Here is a 13,906-nt window from a genome sequence, read left to right as displayed (position 1 = left end):
CACTTCTTCCAGGTTGCCTGGGATGGTACAATATCGATACCTCGGCTCCTTGCCACAGGAGGTGGTGCGGTATTAAAAAAATAAAAATAATAAAATAAAAGAATTCTGGTGATCAAATAGGCCCTGGTCCTGATCTTTGTTGTGCGGGTAGCAGTTGAAATTGTACTTCCCTCTAGGGTCTTTCAGCACACTTATCCCTGGTTATGGGTATGCACTTTGCTCTTAGTTGTATATCGCTCTGGATAAGAGTGTCTGCCAAATGTCATTCATGTAATGTAATGTAATGTAATGTAATGTAACTGACATACAGTGGGTTCCAAATCTGGGATTTATTTTCATGTAATCCTGGAAATTAACAAAGTTTTAGGAATTTGAAGTTTGGCACAAACTACTCAAAGACCAAAGAAGAGCAAGGATTGCTGCACAATCCAAAATCACCTGACCTGAACCCCACAGAACATTTATGGAGGCACTTGAAGAGTGACAAAAGCCAAGCCAAAACAAAGGGGCAAGGCAAACTTGAAATCAGGCAAAGGGGTGTCTCAGCAATCTTAACAATAACAGGCTTACACATAATCGGCACTGAAATGATGATCAACGTTCTGACAATGGTAACTACTGAGACTGGGGTTTAAAAACACAGAGGGATGAGACAAACTAAGATACAATAGGTCATTTCAGACTTCTAATGGTCAAGAGAAGAATAGCAGCAACAAACACCTTCAAACCACTGTTTATCCCTCCCCCTTCTCTGTGAAAGCGTTGAAATTGAAATGCCATTGGCTGTGGAAATTAGAACCCATTTTCAACCAATTAACTTGAATTATTGACCAGCTGCACAATGTTTTGGTACAGAGTGACATCTGTCAACTGTATATTTTGAAACCTGAATGTAAGGACTATAAACACAGGGAGAGGGTGAGTGAACATGTCAGTGAGCCTTTTACAATGATAGGAAGGGATTTACAAAAGTCTTGTAACAATGATTTAAAACAAAAACCTTACCTATTGTACCTTTAATTGGAGGATTGAATTTGTTTAGTGACCTTCTGATGCTATAATAGGCCCTACGTATTTTAGCCGTTGCATTTATAGCTGTCAAACCTGCCAGAAGCACTGATTATTATACAGAGGTAATTGCATAGTATATTTCTTTGTCTCTCTACAGAGGTTGTAAATATGTACAGGATATGATCATTCTTATAAAAATTACATTTAATCTTATTTTTGTTGGACAAACAACCTGAGACCACTGTGCAGTTTCATTTTCAGTGTAATGCTCAAATTTCTGCTCAGCCTGCTCTGCGCAACCGTCTCTGCTCAGCCTGGCCCCAGTCCAACACCACACCTCCTGCAGCTGTGGGCAGAACCAGGAAGTCACTGCTAATCTTGCTGTTACGCAGTTTCAGAGACACAAAACTTAACTCTGTCTCTGTCAGAGAAACACAGCTAAACTTCGTCTCTGTCAGGGTGAGCAGTGAAATGGGTGAGCACAATATCTCGGTGGATCAGGACCAGTTCAGCTGTTCGATCTGTTTGGATATACTGAAGGATCCGGTGACTATTCACTGTGGGCACAGTTACTGTATGGGCTGTATTAAGGGCATAATTAATTTGTAAATAATTTGTTTGTCTTGGCCCGGTCTCATTTGTAAAATAAGTTTTAATCTCAATGTGACTTCCGAGTCACATAAAGGTTTATATATTACAGTGTGGAGGAACATTTCAAGTGCTCACAAGCTCCAGATGATCTATAAAATTTATATATAAAAAAGGGATTAAATCTATAAAAGTACCCAGTATGTTAGGGGCAGTTCCTCTGGCTAGGGCATAACCCTAAAAGTTTTCAATGAAAGCTTTGTTTAATCTTGAGAGAACAAAATACAGTATGACCAGTACGTCTTTGTTTACTAGGATGCAAGATACTGCATAGAGATGAGAGGAGAGAACACAAGTCAAATTCCTAGGTAGTGTCATGATGAAACCATCCTGTCTCCTCTCTCTGCTCTGTTTTAGTGTAACATTTGAGACCCATTCTGATACTGTATTCTGGGTGACCTCAGCTGTCATTTACTTGCAGATTGAAACAAGCATTCAATTTCTCCAGGATCTTAGAAAAAGGTTCATCTTCAGAAGCTAAACTCTCTTGTGATCACTCTCTCCACAGTGGAAGAAGTCTCTGTTCTAGAGCCCCTGACCAGAAAGCACTTCTTACAATGTGAGTCTGTAATTAAGCCTTAAATCAATGAATGAAGCAACCAGAGATTATGAGGGAATATGAAGAAATAGATTATTTGTTTCATTTTTTTCAAAGCCGACTTGCTTTAAGGATCTTGTGAATCTCAATCACATCTCAATTCAGCTGCAGTCATCCTGGTATTAAACATATTGATCATATATGATAATATACTGTATTTCCTGTTGTAGGATGCTGTGGAGAAAGTTACCAATATGCAGTAATATAAAATAATTAAGATCATAGTCATAGTGGTTGAAAATCCAATACAAGGGTAAAAAATAAGTGAAAAGTAACTTTCAGAAGACACAAGCAAGTTTAAAACTTTAAAGCTTTAAACATCTTAAAGATGAGAACAATGAAGAAAATATGAGATTTAAATACATATAATATGAAAGATGTATGAAATATGTACGATGTGTAAAATATGTGAGTGGAGCTCTCCTCTCTTCACCTCCATCAGATGGCTGTCAGCTCACACTGGACCCCAACACAGCGTTCAGAAACCTCTGTCTGTCTGAGGGGAACAGAGAGGTGACCCGTGTGGAAGAGATCCAGTCATATCCTGATCATCCAGAGAGATTTGAGCGCTGGGCCCAAGTGTTGTGCAGAGAGGGTGTGTCTGGATGCTGTTACTGAGAGGCTGAGTGGAGTGTGGGTGGGGTTTATATAGCAGTGTCATATAAAGAGATCAGCAGGAAAGGGCAGGGTAATAACTGTATAATGGGATGTAATAACAAGTCCTGGAGTTTGTTCTGCTCTCCCTCCAGTTACTATTTCAGTCACAATAATGACATCACTAAAATCCCTGTTCCATCCTCCTCCAGAGTAGGAGTGTACCTGGATCACAGGGCAGGAACTCTGTCCTTCTACAGCGTCTCTGGCACAATGACCCTCCTGCACAGAGTCCAGACCACATTCACTCAGCCCCTCTATCCTGGGTTTAGGGTTTGGTGTGGATCCTCTGTAAAACTGTGTGATCTGGGATAAGGCAGTGAAGGGAAGATCAGCTGTAATTAAAGAGAGGGAAACATACTGAATATGAAATAATATCTTTGCATACATGAAAAAGGCTGTGCTTTGTTCACACATGTAAACTAGGTCTTATTGGTTCTTTGTTTTGTAAATCGAACAGAAAATGTTTGGCTGATGCCAATAAAGCAATTTGAATTTGAATTTGAGAGAGGGAGACAGAGAGGGAGACATGGGGAGAGAGAGAAGGAGACAGAAAGGGAGAGATGGGGAGGGGGGATAGAGAGGAGGGATAGAGAGAGAAAGAGAGGCAGGGGGATAGAGAGGGGAAAGAGAGGGAGTGGGGATAGAGAGGGGAGAGAGAAAGAGAAAGATATACACGTACATATATGGGGAAGCGTTGTTGTTGTTTACTATGTGTGTTTGGCTGTGGTTGTTGTTGTTTACTATGTGTGTGTTATGTTGGGGGTTGTTGTTTTGACTGTAATGTTGTTATTGTCAATGCTTTAATACACAATTCACTTATCAGGCAAATCAGGCACATTTGAATCTTGAGAAATAGGGAAATGGGGAAATTAATTAAAATTATGAATTAAAATGTTGATACAATTAATAACTACATCCTGAATAGTGTTTTATTAGAGGGGGGGATGAGAGAGGGACAGGAGAGGAAGGGAGGGGAGAGGGAGAGGAGAGGGAGGGAGGGGGGGGAGAGGGGGAGGGAGAGAGGGAGGGAGGGGAGAGAGAGAAAAGGGGAGAGAGTGAAAACTGTTCATTTTCACTCACTGGGATATGTGCTGATATGTGGAGATTTAAATGCCAGAACAGGAAAAGAGGTTGATTTGATTAACTCCAATGGAAACACACACATATTTAGTAACACTCCTCTTAACCCGTCACCAAATACAACAACCAGACAAAACAATGACAGTGTGGTCAACAAGAGTGGGAAACAGGTTCTGCAGCTCTGTAAAAGTCTAGGTCTGTTTATAGTGAATGGCCAGACCAGGGGAGACTCCCTAGGAAGGTTTACATATTGTTCACATTTAGGACAAAGTGTGGTGGATTATGTCATCACTGACCTAGGCCCCAGCTTCATCAGGGCATTCCTGATTAAATCACAGCTCCCTATATCTGATCATTGTCAGACTGTCTACCTGAGAAGCTGCTGAGCAGTTCACCTGCAGAGAAGATCTGTCCCCTAAAGCCCCCATATAAATGGAGTAAAGCCAATATTCAGACATTAAAACAAAATTTGGAAAACCCAAAAATCAAAACATTACTTAACTTATACATCTACCTTTGAAGATGTCTATGTCTCAGTCCTGCGCTGTTCTACATCTACATTAATGAGTTAGCCACCATGATTGAGCAGTCTCCAGCCCCGGCCTCACCCTTTTAGAGTAGAGTGTGTGAGTGCATGGTGTGTGTGCCCTGCGATGGACTGGCGACCTGTCCAGGGTGTATTCCTGTCTTTCGCCCAATGTATGCTGGGATAGGCTCCAGCCCCCCTGTGACCCTGTTCAGGATAAGCAGGTTAAGATAATGAATGAATGAATCTCATTCTGACATGCATGTATGCATACACAACTCACACACACATACAGACACACATGCATACACACTGTGGTGCCTCGGGGTGGATCCTGAGGTGCAGTGGGTGGGCCCAGCTGGAAACCAGACACATGAAAAAAAGTAATCTTTTTTTTTTTTTTTTTTCGGGGTATTGGTGATAGCGCCCCCCCTCAGAGCAAGGGTAGGGAAAAATAAACTAAGGTTCTTCCCAGACCAAGGTATGCTCCAGGGCCTCCCTCCTCCTTCCCTCTTGGGCCGCGTCAGGGCTGGGGGGAAGCACAAAGGTACAGGGTGAGTATGACGGGGCTTTATTAGGCTCAGTGTCCGGTGTCAGGGCTGGAGGGAAGCACAGAGGTACAGGGTAAGTATGACGGGGCTCTATTAGGCTCACATGTCCGGCGTCAGGTTCCGGGTCTTTGGGTGTGCCGTCAGTAAAGGTGGGGTCTCCTTTAGGGTCAGTCCTCAGGGTCAGTACGGCAGGGCGCAGACGGTCCTTCCTCTCTCTGCTTCTTACTCTCTCAGAATAGGCGCCGACTGACTCTGTTTGCAGCCTCGATCGCGCCTTAAATATCTTCCCCTGCTCGTTATGGAAAAGGGCTGCAGCTGGGTTAGTATTTTTCCATAGTGTTCACTCACGCGCAATAAATATCACATTTAAACACATAAAATATGAAAGATGTATAAAATATGTATGATGTGTAAAATATGTGAGTGGAGCTCTCCTCTCTTCTCCTCCATCAGATGGCTGTCAGCTCACACTGGACCCGAACACAGCGCACAGATACCTCTGTCTGTCTGAGGGGAACAGAGAGGTGACCAGGGTGGGAGAGATCCGGTCATATCCTGATCATCCAGAGAGATTTGAGCCCTACCTCCAAGTGTTGTGCAGAGAGGGTGTGTCTGGATGCTGTTACTGGGAGGCTGAGAGGAGCAGGGATTGGGTTTCTATAGCAGTGTCATATAAAGAGATCAGCAGGAAAGGGGGGGGGGGGTAATGTCTGTATAATGGGGGGTAATAACAAGTCCTGGGGTTTGTTCTGCTCTCCCTCCAGTTACTCTTTCAGGCACAATAATGAGATAAAAGAGAGACGTAAAGAGGTAGAGAGAGAGGTAAAAACACCGAAATGAGACAGAAAAGGAATTACATGACACGAAATATGTTAATTCAATTGATTTAAATAAAAATTAGGGTCCAGACCACATTCACTCAGCCCATCTATCCTGGGTTTTGCCTGCATTGCTATTGTGTTTATGGCTACGATATCATTTATGGTCAGGGTTGGACTATTTGGCTCAGCAGACACTGTGGCTAATGGTTAACAATTCTGGGCTCATTATTGCCTTTTCCCACTGTAGAGCTGAACCAGGCTGGCTCATTATAGCCCTTTCCCACTGTAGAGCTTTCAGATGGAGATGGAAACTTGGTGGAGCTGGAGGAGAAGGTGCCCATTCAGTCCTCACCACAAGATGGTGCCATAAAGCCTGGTATTCAAGGTCCTTACAATCGAGGCAGGAAATATAAAGTAAATGATCAGACTAGAGGAGCTGAAAGGCTTTTGTCGTCACAAAAAAATTACCTCAAGTCTGATCATTTACTATCAAACCAGTGAGCATCCAGCGCTACAGCAAGCCTGGACTTTAACACCCTGAGAGCCTCTGTCTCTAACCTGGCCTAATTTCCATCTGTAGATGGCTCTAGACTAGTCTTGTTACAGCAGACCTTGTTGCCTGGCTACAGGCTTAGTGTTAGTGTTTATGTGGCACTGCTCAGTGCACTTTACAGTGAATGCACTTCACTTTCTAAGAGTCTGTGGATGAGAGCTTCTGCTGAATGAGCGCAGTGTACTTTTGTGTTTACATGCTGATGTGCTCCAAATACACAGAGCTGACAGAACCTGCCACTAACATCACAATACAACTGAACACATTTATTCTTCATTCATATACTAAGTATATTCAGATGAGGGGCACAATGTAACAACAACATCTACCTGTAAAAATACGTTGATGCTGTTGTATTCATCTTTGAAGAAAGACAGATGAAAAGTTGAATATGGGTAAAATGTCTGTTGAAAGAGCTGTGTTTGTGACCCAGAGGTTACAGGTTTTAATCCCAGAGGGCCGTTGCCATGGCAGCCTGACGCTGCTCCACCTGAACTGCCTCAGTGTTCCACTGCAACTGCTGCTTTTCTGGGATTTACTAAATGATCAGCGGGAACTGCTACTGTTTTTCATCATCTGCAACTTCCTCTGTGACCTGATTCACTGTCTATGTTTAATATGGATCTATTATGGACAGATCTGGGAGAATCAGTGATTTATTCCACTTCCACTTCTTGTCTTTTTATTTTAAAATCCAATCACTGACCTTTGTTATCATTTAAGCTGTGTTGTTGTTTTTTGTCCCAATTAAATAAATGCATCTACATGCTTTTTTTTATTGCTTAATGTTTTTATTACAATAACAAATGTAACTGAATATTCCGTAAAAACAGAAAAATACCAGAAACATACCAAACGATTACTGTGCTACATTACACATCACATAAAATCAAATGTGGGCAAAAACACAGGTGTTTTATTGATGTTTGGACATATGCATGTACCTGTACATTATTCTAAATATCTGTAATTTCATTTAATTTCACCTGTGCTGAAGCTAGTGTAGCCTGTGTACCACTTACATTGTAATATTTTATCCATTTCTAAATACACCAAACTCTTGTGGTTGTTTCCCTGGCAACACAAGCAGTGAAGGGTCATTTTCAGAATGTAGCTCTGAGAAATATCAGAGAACATTAATTCTGGATTTTGAAAGACTCGCTCACTGAGTAGAATCACTGGAGTTGTTGTTTCTGAACTCGGACAGAAATAAAGTCTAAGAGACGGAGTGGGTCAGGGAGACGAGAATGAGACGAAACGAGCCTGGCTGAAAAGCTGAAAAGTGAAAAAGCTGAAACTTGCTGTGCTTCAAAGATAAAAAATGAACGTGACCTTGGCTTACTTGAAGTGAATTGGAGAGGTGCTCAGGTGTGTAATGTGGAGCGCTAGTCCATATGAACAAATCAAAAATACACACCACTCAAATCTCTGACAGAAGTTAAAAAGCCTTCATTTCATGGCTGTCGGAGCAAATCCATGCGTGTCGGCTGTTAGGATAATTAGCCCTTCTCCATGGAATCAAATGCAGGACGATGAAGAACATGCAGACATATGTTCTGAGAATATCTCACCCCAACTAGCGTGTGTGGTGTGTTTAAATACAGTTCACGGTCATACATATCAAAGGAATGAGTAGCCTTTAAGTGGCTAGCCGGAGACGACTTGAGACAGGGTGTTACACGTAGATAGGCAAGATACAAAGAATAGTGTCAAAATATGTTTGTGGTACTGGTACAACTAGCAGTAGTAAAACTGGGAACCTATCAGAACTATTTCACATACAACATGAGCCTGCTCTGCTGTTTCATTTTCTGTTTAGAGCTCACTCTTTCCATTCATGATATCCTCAAATTCATGCAGACAAAATACCTGTAAACTCAAATTCTATTAAAATTAAATATGCCTATATTTATCATATCTACTCATATTATTATCTCAGCGTTTCTGACTGAAAGTCCAAAAGTTGGCAGAGGATGCCTCAAAATGTAGAAATGTTTTCTGGAACTGCTGCTAGTAGCAGTAACAGTAGTAGTAACGTTAACGTTAACGTTAGTCAGCCGCAACGCGAGTCGGACAGTGACACAGACTCAGAGTCAGTTGTGACAGTGGAGGATATAGCTAGCACTAAAGAGGTAAGCTAAGCAGTCACTCGGTCAGTCAGTCACTCGGTCTCACTAAGCAACGTTACGTTAGCATAATTCTTTGGGCTAGGTCTTATGAATGTTAGCACAGAATGGCTAATGCTATTGCTAACTCTAGATGAGCCTAGTCCAACAACAGCGCAAGCGCGCTGATTTTGACAGACCGTTTGAGCGCTCTTTTCAAACCGGTCCCTTGTCTGTCTGTCTGTCTGTCTGTCGTCTTTTTCTCTCCTTCCTACAGGCTACATTGTCTGCTATTTACAGAGTTCATATTGTATTTGTTTTATGTTTTGTATGTATGTTGTTTACTTAAAATTGTATTAAATAATTTGAATTATTCCTATGACTTTGAGCAGAGCTTTTTCTTTAACAATTACTTAACAGTATGAGTATGGGTATTATTTGCTCAGCAGCCATGTCTCATCACCTTGGAATAAGTCGACAGTGAGTGAGTACACTGGTCCACACTTGCATTGGTAGACTTGATCTGTCCATGACACTGATGATTTGATGAATGGTAGATATCCATCATATGCATATTGAACAGGCTGCAAGGGGCGGGCGGTGTCCGACCGATTGTGGTGGGCCGGTCTGAGCCAAATGGCAGGGCCTATTTTTTGCCCCAGTCCAGCCCTGCCCCCTTCCAATTGGTTTTGTCGAAATCGCTGTACACATTGTCTTCCGACAATCCGAGTGCAACTTGTAATGAAAAGCATTGCGTCGCCAGCCCCAGTTCGTGAATAATATCACTCAGGTAGGCACGTTTTAAATTATGAAACCACAATTAAATAACAGCACTTACTTTTTATCTTATATATCGGTTAAAAAGGTAGGTAAGACTTTCCAGTTGCCACGTTCACGTTGTAATTTTATCATTAGCTACGACCCTCGGAACTCGCGAGCAAGCAAGCTAGACTAATTATCATTAAAACGACGTTATATCCGTCATGCACAACTTAGAAATATGTATTATATTAATTTCTAAAGCAGGTAGTTACGTTTTGCATAGTTTTAGTAGTGATTAGTCAGACCATTTTCTTTGTAGCCAGTTTTCGAAAAATTTGATGTTTAAAATTGTATTATTGTTTGGGCATGTCACAGTGTGTTTTCCCTTTTAAAACAAAAAGTTTAAATCAATCCATCAATTTTGAATGTGAAATAAAAAGCAGCATGACCTCTGCTAGAATAGGCGAATACAGCTGACTCCAATGAAAGGCAAACTACTCCTCTCCTCCCTGACCCTGTGTTTAAGGTAGGTTTGTATGTGTGCATGTTTTTGAATATAATATAATACTGTGGTTTCTTTTCCTCTCAGTGTGATACTCAAAAACATCAAACTGTAGTTCAGTAGTTGTACCTTATGTCTCATTTATAAAATATATGCAGTGTAATAAAATGATACAGAACATGAAAACAGGAGGCAGTTTTGAAACACCAAATTCAGGGGGCTTATGTATCAAGCATGTCAGAGTCGGACTGCTGATCTAGAATTGTATTACTTCTAATGAAAGGTAAAACAGGTCCCAAGCCAGCACAACTCTATGCTGACATTTTGGTTCAGGTCTAGGCTTTTAATTTGTGTTTGGGATCAACATGTCAGTCATTAATTTTGACCATCTGCTCTGTTGGTTGCTGACAGTGCATGGAATAATGTGTTTCAGTAGAATTGAAACAGGTCCCATATCATGAACATTGTGTGTGATTATGGATGGCGGCAGTGTGGCAACATCGGGGTGGGAATAGTGTGTGTCGGTGAGGTGAGAATACTGTGTTTCAGTAGAATTGAAGCAGGTCCCATGTTATGAACATAGTGTGTGATTATGGATGGTGGCGGTGTGGCAACATCGGGGTGGGAATAGTGTGTGTTGGTGGGGTGAGAATAAGGTGCTTCAGTAGAATTGAAGCAGGTCCCATGTTATGAACATAGTGTGTGATTATGGATGGCGGTGGTGTGGCAACATCGGGGTGGGAATAGTGTGTGTCGGTGGGGTGAGTACCATCTGCTTGGGCCGAGGCCCAAATTGTACGGCCCTGATTCCTTAGGGCTTGCTGGAGTGTCTTCACCAGCGTTTTTAAACCTGGATCGTGTGTGTTTCTTCACAGAAGCAGCTGGGTATGACACATAGTAAATTCCAGCAGAGAATCCAGGAGAGAGAGAAGGAGCTGCAGGATCTGAGACAGGCTGTGCAGTCACTCAAGGTGGGTACTGACCAGAGGAGAAGACAACAGCTGGCTGCTGGAAGAGCCATTTCAGGGCTCAGTCAGGGCTCTCCTCCAGTCAGCCAGTGAGGAGCCCAGTGTTGGGCCACTTTCCAGCCCTGTGGGGCTCAATGCCACTGAGCCACACTGTGGGAAACGGGCTGTCTGGGGTCCCAGTAAGAGCTGAGTGAAAGGCCGAATTAAAATGTACAACCCTCCTCCTTCTGTTTCTCCTAACAGTGCTCTGCACAGACAGCAGTGGAGGACAGTGAGAGGATCTTTACTGAGCTGATCCGCTCCATTGAGAGAAGGCGCTCTGAGGTGAAAGAGCTGATCAGAGATCAGGAGAAGGCTGAAGTGAGTCGGGCTGAAGGACTCCTGGAGCGACTGGAGCAGGAGATTGCTGAGCTGAGGAGGAGAGAGGCTGAGCTGGAGCAGCTTTCACACACAGAGGATCACATCCATTTCCTCCAGGTAACAGCACTGGCTCTCTGACAGTCTGCACTGTGTACACTGTACATACATGGTGAGGTGTGTTCCTCTTTTACAAAGATCTGCTCCTGGTATCTGCACAGGAATCTGTGTTCACTGTCTGTCTCTTTCTGTCTGTCTGTCTGCAGAGCTATCAGTCCCTCTGTGCCTCTCTTGGACCTGGAGACTTACCCAGCATCACTGTCGGTCCAAATGTCTCTTTTGAGGCTGTGAGGAAATCTGTCTCTGAACTGAAAGAGCGACTGGAGGATGTTTTCAAGGCGGAGTTCAAAGTTTGTGGAAGAGGTTGGTGGACAAACCCTGCTGCAGAAAGTGTGTTTAGTCACTGCACACAACACACTGGTGAGGTGATCTGCCTAAGATTCACTCTTACAACATGAAAGGAACTTACACATGTTATATATTATTAACTATTGTGCGGTGTTTGGGTCTGTGGGACCTGTTTACAATGTTTATTAAAAGAAAAATAATTCATTGATAATACATTGAAATATTTTTTTCAACCTGAGACACATTGGCCTGGCCTCATTTAAAAGATCACAATTTAATTTAGTGCACACTGCACCCCCCTTCACATTTATATTACAGACACTCAGTGATCACTTTATTTGGGAGTCCAGTAGGAATATAGTTCGTTTATCATTTATCATCATGAAATACTATGTAAAATAAATTTTTCCAATTTGTTCAGTTCAAAGCAATCAATCGTGATGAAAACCTTATTTGGTTTATATTTGTACAAGATTAACATGATTTATTCCACCCATGTCTGATTGATCGATTTTCAAAAATCATGTTTTATCACAAATAGCGAATAGCACTTTTATTGATAAATATGGTCTGGCAGAGGTGAATGGTAATTATTAACCATATATGCTGTCTGTATTGCTTGTAATTGCGACATCTGCTGTGTTTATTTCAGTCTGCCTCGCAGGTTATATAAACATCGAACAAAGAGTTTGGAAATTTGTGTTTGGTAGATAATTTCTCTGTCGTAACAATGCTTCTTGGCAATACATTTTATACCATTGGAAAGCCTGTTTATTTCCCTTTTAAATGATGCACCATTTCTAAGGAACATGCATTTGTGGGATGAGCAGCACAGCTGAGTATGTGGGTAGCGCTCTGCCAATGCCAAACAGCTTATTCTGCTGTTGCTATTGACTCTTGTTTGGTGTTGTTTGGTGGATTGGATGATTTTACAATTATTCATTTAACAAACAGTCAGGAGCCACCATTTAAAAGGGAAATAAACAGCCTTTCCAACGGTATAAAATGTGTTGCCAAGAAGCATTGTTACAACAGAGAAATAATCTACCATACACAAATTTCTGAACTTTTTTTACATGACATTACATTATTGGCATTTGCAGACACTCTTATCCAGAGGGACGTACAGCAGGAGACAATCCTCCCCTGGAGCAATGCAGCATTAAGGGCCTTGCTCAAGGGCCCAACGGCTGTGCGGATCTTATTGTGGCTACACCGGGATTAGAACCACCGACCTTGTGTGTCCCAGTCCTTTACCTTAACCACTATGCTACAGGCCGCCTTTTTGTTTGGCGTTTATTATTAATGAGAGGGGTGAGTGACATTTCAGTCTGTCTCACAGGTTTTATATTATCAATGAGAGGGATGAGTGACAGTTTAGTCTGTCTCACAGGTTATATATTATTAATGAGAGGGGTGAGTGACATTTCAGTCTGTCTGTCTCACAGGTTATATATTATTAATGACAGGGGTGAGTGACATTTCAGTCTGTTTCACAGGTTATATATTATTAATGACAGGGGTGAGTGACATTTCAGTCTGTCTCACAGGTTATATATTATTAATGAGAGGGGTGAGTGACATTTCAGTCTGTCTGTCTCACAGGTTATATATTATTAATGACAGGGGTGAGTGACATTTCAGTCTGTCTCACAGGTTATATATTATTAATGAGAGGGGTGAGTGACATTTCAGTCTGTCTGTCTCACAGGTTATATATTATTAATGAGAGTGGTGAGTGACATTTTAGTCTGTCTGTCTCACAGGTTATATATTATTAATGAGAAGGGCGAGTGACATTTCAGTCTGTTTCACAGCTTATATATTATTAATGAGAGGGGTGAGTGACATTTCAGTTTGTCTCACAGGTTATATATTCCTTGGTCCTGGAACGAGCTTCAGGCCAAGCTTAAACTTGATTCTCTTATTTCATTAAACGATTATAATTTGAGAATAATGCATGTTCTCATGTTAAGCTGCTACTGCTTTAAGTTGCATGGATATGTTTAATTCACTGTTTCCCTGTGTCATCTTCTGTCATATTTTATGTATTGTAATGCACTTTCTTCTGTATATACCTACATAATTATGTATGTTATTGTAATGGATCCGTGATTGTGATTCTGTAATCTTATGCTGCTGTTTGACCCTGTCTTGGCTTGGTCTCATTTGTAAAAGAGGTTTTCATCTCAATATGACTTCCTAGTCACTTAAAGGTTTATATATTACAGTGTGGAGGGACATTTCAAGTGCTCACAAGCTCCAGATGATCCAGAATATCACAGAGATGTTCAGTGTGAATAGGGATGAAATCTATAAAAGTGCCCAGTATGTTAGGGGCAGTTCTTTTGGCTAGGGC

The 13,906-nt window shown here is 41.7% G+C and overlaps 1 protein-coding gene and 1 gene segment (V, D, J or C); one reads left to right on the top strand and one right to left on the bottom strand.

Annotated features, from left to right (window-relative positions):
• LOC133138129 (Ig kappa chain V-III region MOPC 63-like) overlaps positions 1-13,906 on the bottom strand; it is a 340,842-nt gene that overhangs the window by 150,469 nt on the left and 176,467 nt on the right.
• Positions 1,370-7,054, top strand: LOC133138128 (E3 ubiquitin-protein ligase TRIM11-like). 2 transcript variants are annotated; one of them, XM_061256622.1, is made up of 5 exons: positions 1,370-1,486; positions 2,168-2,218; positions 2,700-2,852; positions 5,525-5,677; positions 6,182-7,054. In XM_061256622.1, exons 1-5 carry the CDS (start codon positions 1,483-1,485, stop codon positions 6,391-6,393), a joined length of 573 nt encoding a protein of 190 aa, XP_061112606.1. In that variant the 5' UTR covers positions 1,370-1,482; the 3' UTR covers positions 6,394-7,054. The 2 variants fall into 2 exon arrangements, with proteins under 2 accessions (XP_061112606.1, XP_061112605.1); XM_061256621.1 differs by having other exon boundaries at positions 1,379-1,570.

The sequence above is a fragment of the Conger conger genome, chromosome 10 (assembly GCF_963514075.1).
Source record: "Conger conger chromosome 10, fConCon1.1, whole genome shotgun sequence".
In the NCBI taxonomy this organism is placed as follows: domain Eukaryota; kingdom Metazoa; phylum Chordata; class Actinopteri; order Anguilliformes; family Congridae; genus Conger; species Conger conger.
This window is presented reverse-complemented; position numbering and strand designations above follow the sequence as displayed.